General features: G+C 49.6%; 1 protein-coding gene across 5 annotated transcripts; it reads left to right on the forward strand.

The window, feature by feature from the left end:
* The first annotated feature begins 6,320 nt into the window (after positions 1-6,320).
* GNG8 (G protein subunit gamma 8) lies at positions 6,321-10,646 on the forward strand. Of its 5 annotated transcripts, none has more exons than XM_082438275.1 (3): positions 6,321-6,352; positions 10,057-10,142; positions 10,457-10,646. In XM_082438275.1, exons 1-3 carry the CDS (start codon positions 6,340-6,342, stop codon positions 10,583-10,585), a joined length of 228 nt encoding a protein of 75 aa, XP_082294401.1. In that variant the 5' UTR covers positions 6,321-6,339; the 3' UTR covers positions 10,586-10,646. The 5 variants fall into 5 exon arrangements, with proteins under 5 accessions (XP_082294401.1, XP_082294403.1, XP_082294405.1 ...); XM_082438277.1 differs by lacking the exon at positions 6,321-6,352 and adding an exon at positions 6,651-9,427; XM_082438279.1 differs by lacking the exon at positions 6,321-6,352 and adding an exon at positions 6,651-7,332.
* Positions 10,647-12,752: the final 2,106 nt, after the last annotated feature.

Consider the following 12,752-nt stretch of genomic DNA (forward strand, 5'->3'; position numbering starts at 1 on the left):
CCCGGTCCAGGGCTTGAACCCGTGTCCCCTGCATTGGCAGGCAGACTCTCAACCACTGCGCCATCAGGGAAGCCCCATAATCAGTTTGATGTGCATCCTTGTATGTTTTCCTTTATGTGTTTGCATACATATATGAATCTTGTAGCTATATAAATATATGTAACTATATATATGCATATACATATAGTTACACTCTATATAGGTAAAACTATATATTTACATAAATTGAGCCATATGTATGCCTTGTTTATCAATTTTTTTTGTTATCTGTGCCTGGAGATTTCTATATGCGAAGGATTTTAATTAACTGAATCTCTGAAGGTTTAGTACTATTTAGCTTTTCTATTTATTTTATTTTATTTGTTTACGCTTTTCTATTTCTTCTTATGTCAGTTTTACTAAGTTGTATTCTAGGGATTTGTTTATTTCATCTAAATTTAGATGACATATTTTCCTATCACTGTAGTAGCTGCATACGATTCCATGGGGTTTGGGGTACCCATAATCTAACCCTGTTGTCAGCTCCTCAGTTCCTTTGCTATTTTGGACCTTGCTGCAGTTATGTCCTTGTACATGCCTCTTTTTTACATATATGTATTTCTGTAGGATCCACTCCTAGAAATAGACTTGCTTGGTCATTACAGTTCCATCATTTAAAAATTTTTAATTGACATGGTCACACTTCCTTCCTCTGAGACTGCCCTCAGTTGACATTTCCAACAGCAATTTCTGAGATGCCCATTTTTCCACTCCTTCACCAAACAAGAGATGCTATTAATCATTTTCATTTTGCCAATCTGGGGGGGGGGGGTGCGGAATGGTGTTCTGTTTTAATTAGCATGTCTCCCTACTTTCTTTTTTTTTTAATATTTATTTATTTATTTATTTGGGCTGTGCTGTGTCTCAGTTGTAGCATGCGGACTTCTTAGTTGTGGCACGCAGGCTTCTTAGTTGAGGCATGCAGGCTTCTTAGCTGCGACATGGGGGCTTCTTAGTTGCAGTATGCGGCCTCTTAGTCGCGGCTTGCAGGATCTTAGTTCCCCGACCGGGGATTGAACCAGGGTCACCGCAGTGAAAGTGCTGTGTCCTAACCACTGGACTGCCAAGGAACTCCCAAAGTTATTTTTTAAAGTTTGTGGGAAAAGTCATTGCTTCTCAAGCCCTTGGGAATATTTGCCCCATCTCTGTTTCATAAAAGGGGCAACTAAAGCCAAAAGGGGAAGGGACTTGTCTAAGGATACACAGGCCACACAGTGGTCAAGATGGTTGAAGTACAGATGGCTGACCTTTCTTCCTTTTTAAGATTTTAGTGCTTAATCGTAAAAAATAACAGCTGACACTCAATGAACACTTATTTTATATGCCAGACTCTAGTCTCAGTGACTCATTTAATCCTCACAATTTCATGGAGGTAGATATGATTATTATGCCCGTTTTACAGATGGAGAAACCGAGGCACAGATCTCTTGAGTAACTTACCTGAAACCAATAAGTAGCAAAGCCAGAATTTAAGTTCAGACTGTCTAAGAGTCCATGCTGTTAGCCGTTGCCCTATAAGCCTATTTCTATATGGATCACCTCTAGACGGATACACAAGGAACTGCTCACAGGGATAGGGGCTGGGGGGCAGGAGGGGATGTTAACATAATAAATATATAAATTCTATAATTTTTAAAGGTGATAAGGACTGGGGGGGGGAACTGAGCAGAGATATGACGGAATTGGGAGGGATGGGGGAGGAGAGGAGTTTGTGATTTTAAGTAGAGTGATGAGAGGTGGTCTAATTGAGAGGGTGACATTTGAACAGAGACCTGAAGGAGGTGGGGGAGTTAGGCTTGTGGATCTCTTGGGGAAGAACCTCCCAGGCAGAGGGGTCAGCCACTGCTGAAGCCAAAACAGTGCCTAGTATGTTGGCAAAATAGCCAGGAATCCAGCATGTCTGGAGCAGTGATTGAGGGGGAGAAGAGGGGAAGGCGAGGGCAAAGAATGATTGGGACCACTGCATCCTGTGGGGCCTCGTGGGCCATGGTAAGGAATTTGGCTTTTACTTCTCCGGAGATGGGAGCCATGGGAGAACTCAGAGAAGAAGAGCGACTTAGGTGTTTGGAGGGGAAGAGGGGGTTAACAGTTCTATGGAAATATAATTCACTACCATAAAATTCACCCATGTAAAAGGTAGAGCTCAATGGCTTTTGTTTCTTTATTTTCCTTTCCTTGTGATGAGAGCCTTTAAGATTGACTCTTAGCAACTCTCAAATGTTCAATACAGGATTATCAACTATAGTCACCATGTTGTACATTACATACCATGACATTTATTTTATAACTGGAAATTTGCTTTTGATCCCCTTCACCCATTTTGCCCATCCCTCCCACCCCTCTGACAACTATCGGTCTGTTCTCTGTACCTATGAACTTGGTTTTGTTTTTGTTTTTATTTATTTATTTATTTAGCTGAAGGACTGTATTTTATTTAACTATTTTTAGTTTTAGTTTTTATTGAAGTATAGTTGATTTACAATGTTGTGCCTGTTTTTGTTTTTAGATTCCATATATAAGCGAGACCATGTGATATTTGTCTTTCTCTGTCTGACTTATGTCACTTGTCGTCCATCCATGTTGTCGCAAAAGGCATGATTTCCTTCTTTTTTATGCCTGAATAATATTGCATTATATTCAAATTTTCTTTATTCAGGCACCCATCGATGAACACTTAGGTCGCTTCTATAATCTTGGCTATTGTAAGAAATGCTGCAATGAACACAGGGGTGCATATATCCTTTCAAATTAGTGTTTTCATTTTCTTCAGATAAATACTCAGAAGTGGAATTGCTGGATCATACAGTAGTTCTATTTTTAATTTTTTAGGAAACTCCATACTGATTTCCATAGTGGCTGCACCAATTTACATTCCTAACAATAGTGCAGGAGGGTTCCTTTTTCTCCACATCCACGAAAACATTTGTTATGGCTTGTCTTTTTGATGATGGCCGTTCTGACAGGGGTGAGGTGATATCTCATTGTGGCTTTGATTTGCATTTCCCTGGTGATTAGCGATGTTGAGCACCTTTTCATGTACCTGTTGGCCATCTGTATGTCTTCTTTGGAAAAATGTTTATTCAGATCCTCTGCCCATTTTTAAATCAGATTTTTTTTTTCTTTTGCTATTGAGTTGTATGAGTTCTTTATATATTTTGGATATTAATCCCTTATCCTGTGCATGGTTTGCAAATATTTTCTCCCTTTCTGTAGGTTGCCCTTTCATTTTGTTGATAATTTCCTTTGCTGTGTAGAAGCTTTTAATTTGATGTAGTCCCACTTGTTTATTTTTGCTTTTGTTGCCTTTGCTTTTAGTGTCAAATCCAAAAAATCATCTCCAAGACTGATGTCAAGGAGCTTACCGCCTATGTTTTCTTCCAGGACTTTTGTGGTTTCAGGTCTTAGTTTCAAGTATTTAATCCATTTGAGTTACTTTTTGTATATTCTTCTACATGTAGCTGTTCAGTTTTCAGAACACCATTTATTGAAGAGACTATCTTTTCTCTATTGTATATTCTTGGCTCCTTTGTTGTAAATTAATTGCCCATGTATGCATGGGTTTATTTCTGGGCTCTCTATTCTGGTCTATTGATCTATGTGTCTGTTTTTGTACCAGTACCATATTGGTTTTTTTTTTTTTTTAATTTTTATTGGCATATAGTTGCTTTACAATGTTGTGTTAGTTTCTACTGTACAGCAAAGTGAATCAGCTATACATATACATATATCCCCTCTTTTTTGGATTTTCTTCCCATTTAGGTCACCACAGAGCATCGAGTAGAGTTCCCTTTGCTATACAGTAGGTTCTCATTAGTTATCTATTTTATACATGGTATCAATAGTGTATATATGTCAATCCCAATCTCCCAATTCATCCCATCCCCCCCTTTCCCCCTTGGTACCCATACATTTGTTCTCTACATCTGTGTCTCTATTTCTGCTTTGTAAATAAGATCGTCTATACCAATTTTTTTTCAGATTCCACATATATGCGTTAATATACGGTATTTGTTTTTCTCTTTCTGACTTACTTCACTCTGTATGACAGTCTCTAGGTCCATCCACATCTCTACAAATGACCCGATTTCATTCCTTTTTATGACTGAGTAATATTCCACTGTATATATGTACCACATCTTCTTTATCCATGCCTCTGTTGATGAACATTTAGGTTGTTTCCGTGTCCTGGCTATTGTAAATAGTGCTTCAATGAACATTGGGGTGCATGAGTCTTTTTGAATTATGGTTTTCTCTGGGTATATGCCCAGTAGTGGGATTGCTGTGTCCATATTGTTTTAATTACTATACCTTTGTAATATAGTTTGAAACTAGGGTACATGATGCCTCCAGCTTTGTATTTCTTTATCAAGATTGCTTTAGCTATTCAGGGTCTTTTGTGATTTCATACACATTTGAGAATTGTTTGTTCTATTTCTGTGAAAAATGCCATTGGAAATTTGATAAAGATTGCATTGAATCTGTAGATTGCTTTAGGTAGTATGGACATTTTAACAATATTAATTCTTCCAATCCATGAACACGGGATGTCTTTCCATTTATTTATGTCTTCTTCAATGTCTTTTTATCAATGTCTTACCAATGGCTTTTATTCTAGTCACAGAGTTGTGCTATGACTATACTATCACCACAGTAAATTTCAGAAAATTTCCATCATCCCAAGTAGGAACTCTGCACCCCTTACTTGTCATCCTCCAGTCTCCCCAGCCCCTGGCAACCACTAATCTACTTTTGTCTCTGTAGAGTTGCCTGTTCTGGACATATAAATGTAATCCTGCAATATGCGGTCTTTTGTAACTGCGTCTTTCACTTAGCATAATGTTTTCAAAGTTCATGCATGTTGTAGCATGTGTCAGTACTTCATTTCTTTTTATTGTCAAATGATAGTCCACTGTTTGGATGTACCACATTTAGTTTATCCATTCATCAGTTGATGGATATTTGGGTTGTTTCCACTTTGGGGCTATTGTGGATAATGCTGCTATGAACATTCATGTACAAGTTTGTGTGTGAACATATGCTTTCATTTCTCTTAGGTAGATACCTAAGAATGGAATTGCTGGGTCATCTGGTAACTCTGTAATCTTTTGAGGAACTGCCAGACTGTTTTCTAAAATGGCAGCATCATTTTACATTCCCACCAGCAGTGTATGAGGGTTCCAGTTTCGCCATTCTCACTAACCCTTGCTATTATTATCTAGGGACTTTGTTAGGGTCCCTCTGGATGCTCTGTGAGGAACAGGCTGAGGGAGACAGAGTTAGAAGCTGGAAACCCAGTGAGCAGCGACTATAATAGTCCAAGCTGGAGGGCATGGTGCCTGGACCAGAGTGGGGGCAGCAGAGGAGGTGAGAAGTGACTGGATTGTGGACAGACTTTGAAGATGGAGTTAATTGGATCTGTTGCTAGATCAGTTGTGCGGTGTGAGAAGAGGAGGGGAGTCAAGATTGACCCCAAAGATTTACTATCAACTGAGATGGGTAAGACTGTGGTAGGAGTTTGGCGGGTGGAATTAGGAGCTCAGTTTTGGACAACTGAATTTGAGATAGTCTAGACATCCGGGTGACAGTGTTCAATAGGGATTGGGTATTCGATACTAGAATTACTGTTGGCGTTCACTGCACGTTTCTTTCTTTTCTTTTCATTTTTTAAAATATTTTTTTTGGCAGTGCCAGGCAGCGTGCGGGATACTAGTTCCCCGACCAGGGATCGAACCCCTGCCCCTTGCGTTGGAAGCGCTGGGTCTTAACCACTGGACGGCCAGGGAAGTCCCACTGCATGTTTCTTGAATAATTAAAGTCAGAACTGAATCCGAATCCAGGGTCTCAGTTTCTCCCTCCAGAAAATGGGGCCAGTAATACCATTGTCATGAGGCTGGGAAATTCCTGTGCAACACAGGGCAGGATTGCACATCTGGAAACTAAGGTTATGCGTAGGGTGGAAAGGTCCGCAACTGGGAAGAGAAATGGAGGTTACGCTCCGTTCAGTCAGTGTACCCCTGTCCGTCTCCCCCGCCCCCAGCCTCTGGCTGCCGTCGGAGAGAGGGAGGGGAGACTGGGTTGTCACCCTGTCTTTCCCCGCTCTAAGCTGCGTTTCCTCCTCGGGGGCTGCCCGGGCCAAAACTGCTGATGGAAACCAGCTGCGGAAGGCGCCGAGGTTCGGCGTACGCCCAGGCCCCTCCCCGGCGCCGGCCGACCCCGCTAAGGGAGGGGGACGGGGGCGCCCTAACTCCCCTCCGCTCTTCCGCAGCCGGGCCCGGGGCCCTGGCACGTCCGGCGCGCCTGATGCTTTCCAGATGTGAGCCTGGTTCCCCTCCCCCACCTGGCCCCGTTGCTCCCGCGGGGTAGAAGGGAGGGGAGCTAGAGTCCGATACCCCCCTATCAAATCGCTACCAGGGACCCCGGCCCGTATCCCCTCCCGGCAGGTCTCGTCTCCCTGTTCAAGCGGTAAAAACCGAATTGGGATGGGCTGAGTGCAGTAGAGACGAGGCTCTCCGCCACCTCCACCTCTTCCCCGGGCTCTGCCTCAGCCCCTCCCGCAGCCCACTCGGGGGACACGCCGCACCCAGGCCACGCCCCGACCGACCCGCCCCCCGAACACTCCCCTTATAAACCCCGCCCCGAACCACCACGCCCCTTTGGCTGCCCGGAGGTCTGGCCCCGAGGTCAGGTCCCTCGGCCGCGCCTCCGCCTTCAGGTCCCCTGCGGAGGGCGCGGTCTGAGTTGTCTGTCTCTCTACCCCGCTCTGTTTTGTGTCTCTGGGTGTCTGTGTTTCTCGGTCACTATTTCTGTCTCTGTACTTTTCTGTGTGTCTCTCTTGTACCCTGTACGTCTCTATGTCTGTCTCTCTCTGCAACCCTCTGCCTGTCTCTGTCTCTCTTAGCCCCTAGGTCTCTATCTCTCCAAATTTCCGTCTCTGTGTCCCTATCTCTCTCTGCCTCTGTCTCTCCCTGCGTCTCTCTCTCCCTCTCTGAATTTCTGTGTCCCAGTCCATCTTCAATGATCTCCCTCTAGCTCCCTCCACCTTTCTGTGTCTCTTTCCCACGTCTGCATGCCTAGCCGGACAGCGGGGGCGCCTTGCCCTCAGGGTTTCCACAGCCTCCTACGGCTTTGGCGCCGGCAGGGTGGGCAGCTCGACGGGCCGCGGGCGCCCCCGTGTGGCCCGCAGGGGGCTGTAAGGAGAGGACAGCAGCCCGCACGGGTGTGCCTGGTGCAGAACACTGTGGCCGCCCGTGGGTGACACCGGGAGGTAGTGTGTGACGCCAAGAGACTCACTGTGTGAGTGTGTACTACTTGAGATCGCGCGTGACGCCAGAGGTTGTGTGTGGCTGTGTGACCTTGTGAGATTTTCTGTGACAACCAGAAACAGGGTGTGACTGTGTGAAATCGTGTTACACCGAGACGTTGTGTGTGACAGTGTATGTGAGGTGACCGAGATGACCTATAGGTGACTGCGTGTGACACCGTGAGGTTGGGTGTCCCTGAGACACTATTTGGGGGATGTTTGTGACATCGAGAAACCATATGTGAGCAAGAGATCGTGTGTGACAGTGTGCAACATGGTGAGGACAGGAGAGTTGTGTGTGTCACACGGGCAGATGATGTGTGAGAGAGGGCGAGAATGAATGAGTGTGATCCACCAAGTAATGATGTGAGAAGCAATGTGAGAGGCCCCGGGGGTGGGGGAGCTGGATGTGAGAGAGTGACCATGTGAGTGTGAAACAGGATATGTCAGCCGCACTGATGACGTATGAGAAGCTGGGTAGGACTGTGTGTAACACAGATCGTGTGGGACACTGAGACTGGCCCAGTGTCCTGACAGTGCATTAGAGAGTGTTCAACCGTCCTGGGCACTCAGATGGGTGTACGAGAGAAACCTCGTGTGTGTAAGCGTACGTGTGTGACACCAGGAGATTGCGGTGTGAGGGCGACAGCTGTGTGTGACACATTGTGTAAGGCTCGGCATGACATCTTGAGAGATTGTGTGCGATCCTGTGCGGAGCTGTGTGTGTATACTTGACACTCTTGAGTTGTGTAACATGTCACCGGTGAGGATGGGCCAGACTCGGAGAGACTGTGGGGGACTGCGTGGCATTTTGAGAGGCTGTGTGACTGTGGCGCTCTGGGAGGTTGTGTGTTGAGCACAGCTGGTTCAGGAGACTGTGTGCAGCACCGTGTGACACAGCGAGATATTGTGCATCTCTCTGCCAGGGGCTGAGTCTGCTTGCTGAGAGGGGTCGTCTGGGATGGGGTGACACTGAGGTGGGGGATGTGACAGGGTGGCAGAGCATATGTAATGGAGTGAGAGGCTGTGTGGGACCCACAGGAGAGATTTGTGTGACTGTGGAATAAATGCAGCAGAGCGTGGGGCACATCTTGAGAGACTGTCTTTACCTGTGAGTGTGTGTATGTGTGTGCGTGTGTGTGTGTGTGAGAGAGAGAGAGGGACAGAGATAGAGTTTGAGAGGGGAGACTGCGAGAGAGATAGAGGGAGAGAGAGAGGCACAGAAACACAAAGACAAAGAGGGGGACGGACAGACATAATAAGAGGACCCAGAGAGACAGAGGCGAGGCAGCGAGGGCGAAGGGGATGGTGGTGGCAGTGGCAGGAGGAGGCGGGTCCTCAGGGACTGCCCCAGGAGAGGGGGCGGGGCTGAGGGGGGACCCAGACGCTGCTTCCCAGCCTCTGCCACCCGCCCGCCATCCCAGCCCTGAGCAGCAACAGGTAGGAGGCTCCGGTCTTGGCCCCGACAGCTAGTTCCTCTGCCTGGGAATGAATGGATGAGTGAGTGAATGAATGACTTTATACTTCTGCATCTCCATCAGCCTGTCTCTCCCTCTGTCCCTCCATGTGCCCGTCTCTGTCCCCCTTCGTCACTCCATCTCTCCTCCTGCCCTTCCACTTCCTTCTCTCTGTCCCCCTGCCCCTTCTCTCCTCTGTGCCTCTCTCTCCCCCTCCTCGCTGTCCCTCCCTCTACGGCTCCATTTGTCCCTCTCTATCCTCTCCCACTCCATCACTCCATCCCTCCCCAACCCTTCCATCTCCCCTTCTCTATCCTCCCTCTGTCCCTTCGTCCCCTGTGTGCTTCCCTCCCCCTGTATCACTCTGTCCCTTTCTTTACCCCTCTATTTGTCTCCCTCTCTCTCTGCTCCCTCCATCACTCCGTCCCTCCCCATCTCTCCATCTTTCTATCCCTCCTCAGTCCCTTTATTCCCCCCTGTGCCTCAGTCTCTGCCTCTGTCATTTTGTCTCTTCCTCTGCCCCTCTGTCTGTCCCTCTTTCCATCCTCTCTGCCCCTCTCCCAGTCATGGCTGGATTGCCCCCCTCTCCAGCCCTCTCCCTGGCTGCTAATGAGCAAGAGGAGCCTTTGAGGTGGCCAGAGCTGGGGTTGGGGGGGGCCCCCCGAGGAGGGCGGAGGGGGCAGCTGCTGCGAAGGCCCTAATGAGGCCCCCTCTGGGCCCCTCCCGCCGTGATCTTAATTCCTCCTTCTCCCTGGAGCCACCGCTAATTGGCCTGGGGAGGGCCCCCTCCTGGCTCATGCGCTATCCCCGGGAGGTGAAGACACCTGGATCCCTGGGTCTTGATCCAACACCTGTGGCCCTGTCCTTCTGTCCCTCCCTCCACCTGCCTCGCAGCCTCCCATCTGTGCTTCCCTCCCGGCTTCCCTCTCCTCTCTCTGTTCCTCCCTCCACCTGACTCTAGGCACCCCATCCGTGCACCCCTCCATCCCTCCACTTGTCCCTCTCCTCTCTGTTCATCTGTCCCTCTTTCGGCCGGCTTCTTGGTCCCCCATCTGCGCAGATCTTCATCTCTCCCCTTTTCTTCTGTTTTCCTGTCCCTTCCTCCACCTTCCTCTGGGCACCCCTTTCGTGCGCCCTTCCACGCACGCCCCTGTTACTGGGTCCCATCACCACCGCCATCCCTATCTGGGGACCCAGCTTTGCCCTAGCCTGCCCCTCCGCCCCGACTCCCGCCGGCTTTTAACCCTGTCCCCGCCGCAGCCATGTCCAACAACATGGCCAAGATAGCGGAGGCCCGGAAGACGGTGGAACAGCTGAAGCTGGAGGTGAACATCGACCGTATGAAGGTGCTGGGTCGGGGTGGGGAGGAAGGCGGGGGCTCCGGGGCTGGGGTTTGGACCGGTCAGTGTTGGGAGTGGGGCCAGGAGCCGTGGAGAGATCCCCTTCGGAACCGGACAGAACCCGGGGAGGGGGCCTAGACAAGGGGGCGGAGCCCAATAAGGGATGTGGCCAGAGCTAAGGCGGGGCCCAAGGGCGGGCCCGGGTAATGGGAGCGGTCCGGACAAGGGGGCGGGGTCTGATAAGGGGCGGGCCGGACCCGAGGAGGAGCCCAGGGAAAGGGCGGGGCGGGGCGTGAACATCTCCACCCTGGTGCCCGCAGGTGTCACAGGCGGCGGCCGAGCTCCTGGCCTTCTGCGAGACTCACGCCAAAGACGACCCGTTGGTGACGCCGGTACCCGCCGCAGAGAACCCCTTCCGCGACAAGCGCCTCTTTTGCGTCCTGCTCTGAGCCCTCCCGACAGCTTACCCTCCCCTGTCAAAGTATGAATCCAATAAACGTGGTGACTGTGGTGGTGCCTGTGCTTTCGGGGAAACTGAGGCACGCGCAGAGCTTGGGGCCACCGTAGGGGAGCCGGTGTCCCGTCTCACCCCTTCTGAGTGTGTGTGGAGTGTCTGGCGGGGCGTGAGGTTATGCGGGGTTTGTGGATGCGGAGGGGGTAGGGGAGGAAATGAGCGCTCCTGGCTCTGGCCTCCACAGAGTGTTCCGCGATCCTGAATTTATTTAATCGACCCAGCAGCCTCAGAAAGCAGCTGGCTACTTGTATGACACCCATTTTGCAGATGAGGAAACTGAGCCAAAGGTGGCTAGGAGATAATGGGGTGAAAATTGGACTCCAGCGCTCCCTGAACCTCTCAGCTGGCCTCTCTTCTCTCCTCCCTCCTGGGTTGGAGGTTCTTAGAATCCCCAGTGTCCGCCTTTCTCATCCCCTGAATGGTTCCACCCCCTTTTCCCACATCTGGTTAGTCCCTGACACAGGCCCCCCTCTCCTTAAGCACTGAACTTTTCTCTGTTCACTTATTCATTCTTCCAAACACTCCTGGCCCTGTGCTGGTTGAAACTGGGGACACGGCCATGACTGAGACAGTCCTGGCCCTGGGCTCCTGGGGCTCAGAATCCAGTGGGAGAGACAGACCTGTCCCCAGATAGTGATGATTCAGAGTGGGCAAGGCTGGGATGGGGGAATTCAGAGGGAATGCGTGACTCAGCTTGAAGGTCCGGGAGGGCTTCCTGGAGGAGGGAACATCTGCGCTGGGACATGGTGATAATAAAACTTGGGGACCCAGGGGACTTCCCTGGCGGTCCTGTGGTTAAGACTCTGTGCTTCCACTGCAGGGGTAACGGGTTCGATCCCTCGTCGGGGGAAATAAGATCCTGCATGCCGCGGGATGTGGCCAAAAAAAAAAACCCCAAAAAAACAAACACAAAAACTTGGGGACCCAGAGAAGAGAGATGTGTGGCTACGGGAGACAAATTAGTGTATGCATTCCTCCCGATTTCCTTTGTTCTGGGGACACAGGTGACTGTGACAGCCCTGGTTCCTGTCCTGTGTTTCCCACGTCACACGTTGGTGGTCTGCAGGACCTATATAGCCTGCAGTTAGATAGGAGTACTTCACATAAAAGTCCATATTTCTGGCTTCTTCCATTTGGAAGGGCTGGTGACCTCAGACCTGCACAACCCTGCAGGGTGACCAGAGGCTATGAGATGGACCCTGGGCCTTCTAGTTTGCCAAAGTCCCCACCATACCCTATTGTCTCCCAGTTAAGGAGGCTGAGAGTCAGTTACTATTTATCACAGAGCCTGTGCCGAGGGCTTCTTACAGAGGAATGAAGAGAAAGGTAAAATATCTTGAACCCATGTCTCTGTTGAAAATAAAGAAATGCAGACTGGACTTCCCTGGTGGCACAGTGGTTAAGAATCCGCCTGCCAGTGCAGGGGACATGCATTCCAGCCCTGGTCTGGGAAGATCCCACATGCCGCAGAGCAGCAACTAAGCCCATGCACCACAACTACTGACCCTGCGCTCTAGAGCCCGCGAGACACAACTACTGAGCCCGCAAGCCACAGCTACTGAATCCTGTGTGCCTAGAGCCTGTGCTCCACAACAAGAGGAGCCACTGCAATGAGAAGCCCGCGCACCGCAGCGAAGAGTAGCCCCCACCCGCCACAACTAGAGAAAGCCCGCGCGCAGCAACGAAGACCCAACGCAGCCAACAATACATAAATAAATTAAAAAAAAAAAAAAGAAATGCAGACTGGGTGACCTGTGGGTTTGGTTAATATTTTACCTGGTTGGTCCAAGGGCCACTGAGTTTGCAACCTCTCCCCTCTCCTCACTCTCTTGTCTTGAGACTGCACCCTGGATCTGGATGAAGATGGCTCACTGGGCCTCCCCTCCCCAGAGAGAGACTGTGCCTGCGTCTGGCAAGTGCTCCATTATTCACATTGGATTAGGGTCCCCTGGGTCCCAACTCTGAGCTTCCTGTTGAATTGAGGCAAGAGAAGCTGTAATTATATCTCCCTCCTGTCTTCTACCTCTCAGCTGGCTCCGGTCTGGTTGCATCATGTCTGTGGGAGCCCCGGGGGAGATGGGGGACAGAGAGAGCCAAGAATG

The sequence above is a fragment of the Balaenoptera physalus genome (assembly GCF_965194825.1).
Source record: "Balaenoptera physalus genome assembly, chromosome: 19".
NCBI lineage: Eukaryota > Metazoa > Chordata > Mammalia > Artiodactyla > Balaenopteridae > Balaenoptera > Balaenoptera physalus.

What these genes read in the sequence shown, in the direction of transcription:
- GNG8 (XM_082438276.1), top strand. Translation starts at nt 7,913, where the DNA reads ATGGGTGTACGAGAGAAACCTCGTGTGT. An exon ending in ACGAGAGAAACCTCGTGTGT is followed by an intron (nt 7,941 to 10,056) that starts GTAAGCGTACGT and finishes TCCCCGCCGCAG; the next exon opens with CCATGTCCAACAACATGGCC. An exon ending in TGAACATCGACCGTATGAAG is followed by an intron (nt 10,143 to 10,456) that starts GTGCTGGGTCGG and finishes TGGTGCCCGCAG; the next exon opens with GTGTCACAGGCGGCGGCCGA.